Source organism: Prosopis cineraria, unplaced genomic scaffold (assembly GCF_029017545.1).
Source record: "Prosopis cineraria cultivar Desert tree isolate PC_DT_omini unplaced genomic scaffold, ASM2901754v1 PC8, whole genome shotgun sequence".
NCBI classification, from domain to species: domain Eukaryota; kingdom Viridiplantae; phylum Streptophyta; class Magnoliopsida; order Fabales; family Fabaceae; genus Prosopis; species Prosopis cineraria.
This window is the reverse complement of record NW_026555339.1, coordinates 13,332,820-13,340,237: the sequence shown is the minus strand read 5'-3', so window position 1 is coordinate 13,340,237 and position 7,418 is coordinate 13,332,820. Positions and strand designations below refer to the sequence as shown.

General features: G+C 32.1%; 2 protein-coding genes across 2 annotated transcripts; both read right to left on the bottom strand.

Moving 5' to 3' along the window:
- Positions 1-4,370: 4,370 nt before the first annotated feature.
- LOC129317793 (uncharacterized) lies at positions 4,371-5,426 on the bottom strand. Its single transcript, XM_054962173.1, has 2 exons — positions 5,180-5,426; positions 4,371-5,098 (listed from the first exon to the last, which is right to left on the bottom strand). Exons 1-2 carry the CDS (start codon positions 5,363-5,365, stop codon positions 4,493-4,495), a joined length of 792 nt encoding a protein of 263 aa, XP_054818148.1. The 5' UTR covers positions 5,366-5,426; the 3' UTR covers positions 4,371-4,492.
- An 869-nt stretch (positions 5,427-6,295) lies between these two features.
- LOC129317332 (uncharacterized) lies at positions 6,296-7,006 on the bottom strand. Its single transcript, XM_054961676.1, has 2 exons — positions 6,558-7,006; positions 6,296-6,410 (listed from the first exon to the last, which is right to left on the bottom strand). Exons 1-2 carry the CDS (start codon positions 7,004-7,006, stop codon positions 6,368-6,370), a joined length of 492 nt encoding a protein of 163 aa, XP_054817651.1. The 3' UTR covers positions 6,296-6,367.
- Positions 7,007-7,418: the final 412 nt, after the last annotated feature.

Sequence of the window (7,418 nt, the reverse complement as noted above, 5' to 3'; positions counted from 1 at the left end):
TATTAAATATTAAATTAATTATGATATTAATAATAGTAGGAGTAAAAAATATAATTAAATAATTATTTTTTTATATAAAAATAATATATTGGGTCTATTTAAAAATTTATCCTTCTCTCTTCATGATCATTGATGGGAAAATTATTTTATGTTTTATTAGAGAATGTAGATAAGACATATACGAGATTCATGAGACTCAGAATAATCAATATCAGAGAGACGTGCGTTTGCATAGAGAGAGAGAGAGGGGGGGGGGGATGAAACAGAAATGGAGAGAGATTGGGTCAGTTTGGAACATATTCTAAAAACAATTTTTTATTCTCCTAAACATAAAAATAAAAAATCTATTCAATAATATATTTTTAAAAAATATGTAAAAAAATAAAATATTGTTTTGAAAAATAAAAAAATAAAAATATTTTTTAAATATTTTAAAATTATTGTTCTGAAAAATAAGAAAAAATGAAAAAAATATTTGTTTTTATTATTTTTTAATTTTTAAAATATGTTTTATAGAATATTAATTCTCATAACAATAAAATAAAAATAATTTTAAATAGGGCATTATTTATTAGAGTAGTATGCTTAGCTTGGTTAGAAGTTAGAAGAAGCAGAACAACAATTGAGTGAGAAGCACCAAAATTGAGAGGACGTTGTGCAGATTACAATTCAACACAATGATAAGGTGACAAGAAGAAAAATGAGAGAGTCACATAATTGAAGATAGATTTTCAAAAAAGGACCTCAGATCATAATTGAGCTTCCGTCGTATCACACGGGCAAAGCTGTGTGGATTATAATGCAGGCCACGTGGCAGCTGTGCTGTTTCCAGCAAAGTTTGATCCCCTGTACCACTGAAAATCGAACTAGTTATGTTGATTCGGTCTGATTTAAAGGTTAATTATTAGAATTATAATATAAATGAAAAACAATATATCATACCAAAGAGTACAGTGTCCATTTTTCTGTTGGGAAGTGAAATGAAATAACAGCGTCACCATCATAATTATAGCCAGATTACTTAGAGGGGTGTTAAATTAAGTTAGGAGAATTATTAGTATATTACTCACTCCCATCTTGTTTTTTTTTTGGCCTGACACTCCCATCTAAATATAGGAGTTAGTTAATTAATTCACACATATTAATAAAATTATATTAGTTAGTTATCTATAAAGAAATTATGTATTGAATTTTTTTTCTAAAATATCCCCGCTTTCAATCATTTACATTAAAATATCATCAACAAAGTTTATATATATCATATAAGAAGCTAATTATAAGGTATTTGGAAAAAATAATAAATATAAGAGACAAATTAAAGGAGATTGAAGTTTTAGGACCAAAATAAATTCTCAGCTAACTTCACTTAGGGTAAAAAGATCACCATTTATATTTTAAATTATAAAATATTTTTAAATAAAATCATGTATATCAATAAAACTCAAATATATTTTACAACTGTATTTTTCAAAACAAAAATAAAAACATTTAAAAATGGCCTTCATTTAATACATTGTTCATGAAATAATATGAGAGAGAGAATATAATAGAAAGACTATTATTAAAAAAAATTATTAATAAAACTTCATTTTTATTAAAATATTTTATATTTTAAAATACTGAATCTTCTCAAAAAGTGTTTTATAATTTATTTTTTATTTTTAAATATAAAAAAATTAATTCACACAATTTAAAAAAATTGATTAAGGGTTATAATTATATATGAAATTAAAGGAATTAGAATAAATTATCTTTATCATTAATAAAATAAATTTATTTAGTGAAAATAAATATTGACTTTATAAGGGATGATACGAAAAAAATGAAATACATATATATATATATATATATATATATTTGTGTGTGTGTATAAATATATTTTGATAAAAGATCAATTGCAAAATGTCATACCTATAAGAAGAAACAAAATGAACCAAAGGAAAAAAAGACAGCTGTCCCAGTTTCCATAAAATAGCTATCAAGAGCGTAGGACAGCTAGCAATATGAAACGGTGATCGGAGGAAGTGAAAGTCTGCAGATATCAGCTTCTTGGAACTCAGCCAAATGCTTCTGATGTCTGACCGGATTACGTACACACCCAACCTCGCATGGGAGCTCAAGGGTGTTTAATGAAGAGTTAATTACATTGATGATGATCCTGCTATTGCAAATGCCATTTCTTTCCACCGATTTAATCCACATCAGATTATATCTGAGGCAGTTCGACGGCGAAATCCGGATCGTGAGTATTCTTCCTTTTCCTCCACTGCGAACAGATCATGGGATCATTATAAAAGGAGATATCAATCTGCACAGTTATTCCTTCTAATGACTTTTGCACGCCATGACGCAAATCTGAAGAAAGACAGACAGATCTTTGATGAACCATCATTGATTTCAGAGTCAGAGGGTTGCTGTTTCCGCCAGTCACAGATGTGTTCTAGGAAGAAGTTCCTGCCAGCAAATTCCTTCAAAAACACTCCATAATAGTTTTTCTGAAAGTAAGTTATGTGCTCTTGAAATATAATAAATGTTTTTTGAAATTCATAGGTTTTGTTTGTAAATAAAAACAATAAAAACCATAATAGTTTTTCTTATCTTAAAAAAGAGCGAACAAAAAGGTGAGTATATTATGTGTGCGTTTGGTTTTCAGTTTGTCAAAAGTCAGTTTGATAAAAGTTCATTTGGCAAAAGTCAGTTTCGTAAAAGTCAGTTGTTGTAACGAAATTTGTGTTTGGATATATTTTTTCAAAAGTCAGTTTGACAAATTGAAAGTTGTTTGGATTTATAAAAATTTATGCTTTTCAAATGTACTTTTTAATATGTAATGACCAAAAAGGACATTGATTTATGATAATTTATAATTTTTATTATAGAAATGTAATATATTAAAAAAAAGGTGAATCAAATTTAAAATGACATAAAATTTAAAATGTTAAATATTAAGAATTAAAAAAATAAAATTTAATTTTGGAAAAAAATTATGTAATAAATAGTTAAACATTCATTAATATTGAATAGTTACATGATTAATGGTTCGATCTATAATATACAATCTGATCTCTAATAGAATCTCGAACCCTATTCATTTCTCTATCAGAAGCTATGCTTGAAATTGCACTTGAAATTGTTGATGAAAATGCAAGCTCATCAGTATCATCGATAGTGTTAACTATATTTTCATCCTCAAAATGCCTGAAGTCAGAATCAGTTACAGATTTTCTTCTAATAAAATTATGTATAGCCATTGTTGTACCAACAATACGAACTTGCTGCACAAATGGATAGCTAGGCATATGTCGTAAGATTGCGAATCTATTTTTTCAAACCCCGAAAGTCCTTTCAATCGTGGTCCTTAAGCTTGAATGATAATAATTAAAAATCTCATTATTATTTGTAAATCCAGATGAACGCCTGAAGTCTGGGAGGTGGTACGTATGAGATCTATAAGGACCTAAATATCCACGTGGAGTTGGATAGCCAACATCTAACAAATAATATTTACCTACCAATAAAAAAATAGAAATTATAAGATCCCAAAAAATATTAAAATAATTGTTTAAATTAGATAAATATGAAATATACCTTGGGGTGGATGTGGAAATTTCATGTCTGGCCTTGTGAGAGCATAGTCAAACAAACGAGCATCATGAGCAATCCCTTCCCATCCAACCATGACATAAGTGAAGCACATATCCCAATCACATGCGGCTATTATATTTTGTGTTGGAATACCTTTCCTTCCAATATATTTCCCTTGCTCTTCAACACTAACCACACACGGGATATGTGTACCATCAATTGCTCCTATGGTATCTTTAAAGAATGGCCAATATCGCGGATCACCTAAAATTTTTGGATGAATATCTTGAAAAGTGCGATCTTTTGGTTGGATATATTCCTTTGCTAGCTTCTCACAAGCATGTAATACATTTCTAAAATGCCTGTGAACAGTCTCTGCTGAATGTTGAAATCGTTCTTGTGCCATCCTATTCCCCACTCCATGTCCAACAATATTTAGGAACATACCGACCATTTCATGAATCCCTGTTCTTCTGGTTGGACGTAGGCCATGTTGCACTAGTTCGTCACAAAGTTGAAGAAAAATATCTTTTTCCATACGAAACATATCATAACAACGTTGAGGATGCCCTTGCAAAATTTCTTGCACCCATGCATGACTTGATTGCGAACTGGTTCTACAAGGCTCTTTCAATAAAGTTGTTGAGTAATTGGATATTATTGCAGTAATAGCCTCAATCTCATCGTCTTCCGCATGTACAAGTAATTGTAATAAGCGAGATTGCGTATTGTCATCCATAAAAACTGCATAGCATAATTAAACAACCATTACACTATTTGTCCATGACTTAACTTAAGAAACACATAACACAAGAGTCAAATAACACAGTCAGTTTCAAAACAAATTAACAACATGAATGACACTAGCTAAATTTTAAAACATTAGAAGGCAAGCTAAGATGATCTAATTTCATTTTTTGCCCAAGCACCTCAAATAGGCCACTAATGCTCTTCTGTTGTCTCTAAGCCCAATATACATGTCCCTTGCGGTCTTATCTAGCAAGGCCACAGCACACTGTCCAAGAAGCACCTCATCATAAGCAATCTCCTCGATTCCATAAAGTTCCTTTGCAACCTCCAACACATTTTGGTCAACTGGTTTTGTTCCACCCTCTATGGAATTAAGAATTGACTTCAATGTTGAAACCCTATCCTCTTGTGTGGACACCAATCGACTCACTGAATCAACCATCACCGTTGCAAGACGTTTTCCCTTTTTGTTTTGACCACTTTCACCTCTCTTTCGCTTGCTCCCTGAATTAGTACCACCACTGTATGCATTATTCAAGTTAACTTGCCCAATTCCTGGGAGAGCTCCTCCATTAATGTTTCTTATATCATCACTGTCTCCTGATCCTTCAGTCAAATCCAATTGAGGCCTGTACACATCTTGTGGATCATCAGCCGCAGGTGTCCACATGTAAGTGCCCTGTGCTGCAACTAGCTGGAACAACTGTGTTAATTCTTGTGCATATGGAAGTGGTCTATGCCTGAATTTCCTATACTCAGGATTCTCCTGCACATTTACAAGAATTGAGTCTAGTATATTTATAAAATAAAATATGAAATGTTTAGCATGCCATGTATAATTGTATACCTTAATCTTTTGACTCCACCACTCCTTTGGTGCTGAAACAGTATTCTTTTCACTATCCCATCCCAAACCGGTCTCTTTGTTTAATAGCTTGTCCCATATATTCCAATCTTTCCTCAAATTGTCCCATTTATTCTTCAACTGCTTCTTATCATAACTTCTTGAACTCAAAGCATTGAACTGTTGCATTAGCGCCTCCCAACCCTCCTTTGATAAGGTAGAGCCTTTACGCTCATTTTTCTTAACTTGCTGGAGAGCTAATTTAATGAACAATTCGGTTTCTTCGGTAGTCCATAGTGCCTTCTCTTTACTCATTTTTACTATCAAAATATCACATTCTCAATACAAATGAAATTTGAGGAGTAAAAATCCATAATTGAGTTAGAGTTAAAATATTAAAAATTTTACTATTCTTTTTTATCCTTTTTAAAAATTTTACTATCCTTTTTTTGGAAACAAAAAGAGAAAAAGATTATTCGATCATAGTTAATTAACCACTTGTTATCTTAGCCACATATACTTGTCGAAAGAGGCAGTTATTCAAAAGCAGCCATAAGATAATTTATGTACTCACTCAAAAATTCAAATCATATAATTCAATAGTATGTATTAAAATAAGCAAGTTTGACCAGAAATTTGTAGCCTTTCTCATCCCTTCATCAATTTTCAAAAAATAAATTAGCTTAAATTCTTATCAAAATGAAATTAAAAAAAAAAACAAAGCAACATAGAATAATCAATAGATCAGTCACCAGAATATATTTCCAAAACACCGTGTCATATTTTAGAACATCAGCAAATCAACAGAATAATTACAAAATGCAGTCATAAATAATGTTCTTGCTTGCTTATTTTTTCTTGTTATGTGAAGCTATCAAAAGAAGGCAATTAAAAAAAATCACACCAGTCTGAAAAATAAAAAAAACATACCAGAATGCTTCATGGTGGTCTGAAAAATGAAAGAAACAAACCGGAACAGAATAATTACAATATGCAGTCATAATTAATCTTCTTGCTTGCTTATATTTTCTTGTTATGTGATCAAAACAAGGCAATTAAAAAAAATTCACACCAGTATGAAAAAGAAAAGAAACAGACCGGAATGCTTCCACGGTGGTCTGAAAAATGAAAGAAATAGACCGGAATGCTTTCACGGTGGTCTGAAAAATGAAAGAAACAGACCGGAATGCTTCACGGTGGTCTGAAAAACGAAAGAAACAGACCAAAACAGTGGCTTCACGGTGGTCCAAAAAAGAAAAGAAACAGATCAGAACAGAGCTTCACGGTGGTCCGAACAAGAAAAGCAACAGATCACATCGAAGAGCAGAACAAAGCAGCACCATTTCCAGATCTAACAAAAAAAGCTTAGAGGCTATCATACCTTGCAGATCGAAGAGCAGATCGGAGAAGAGGATTGGAGTTCCACGAGCTGGTCGGAATATTCACCTTTGCACTCCACAGGTTGTAAAAGCTGCTGGTCGGAGTTCTCTCAGCTCCGAAATGCCGCCCAAGTCCCAAAATGAGCTTGATCCGTAAAAGAGATGGGGAGAAATTAACGGTGAAATGCAGCCACCGTTGATGAAGGAAGGAGAAGCTTAGGGAAGGAAGAGATCCGGATCTGTGATGGTGGAGGAGAGGCGAAGGAGAGAAGGAGAAGAGATGGCCAAACGGTGGACTAGCGGCGGACGAGTGGCGGACTAACGGCAGACGATCGGCGGACACAGAGCAGCAGCAAAGGACGAAGAACACTGATGTATCAGCTGCACAAATGAGGACCACGAGAGGAGAGTATGCGTGATATGTATTAGCTGCAAAAGTGAGGGGCATCATGGTCAATAAACAAATTAGGTACCAGCAATAAATGTCCATCCAACTGATCACGTTTTGAAAGCAAGTAGGAGTAGCTTTACAAATTTTTTCATTTCAAACGTATTTAAAAGTCAATTTAAAAAATGCATTTTGTCTGAAAAAAAAAGCCAAACAACATTTTACATTCAAAAAGTTAAAACTTTCTTTTGGAATGTAAACGTAGTGAAATCCAAACGCACGCTATAACTTTTGAAACTGCTGATCATATCTCACCTCTAAATCGTTCATATCTGACATGAAAGGTACAGTTTACAACTTTTTACTTTTATTTTTTTAAAAAAATTATTTTAATAGACACAAAATTTAAAATAAAGATAGTGTCTTAACTATCAGTTTTTCAAAAAATAATTTTTTACATAAAAAACATCTATTG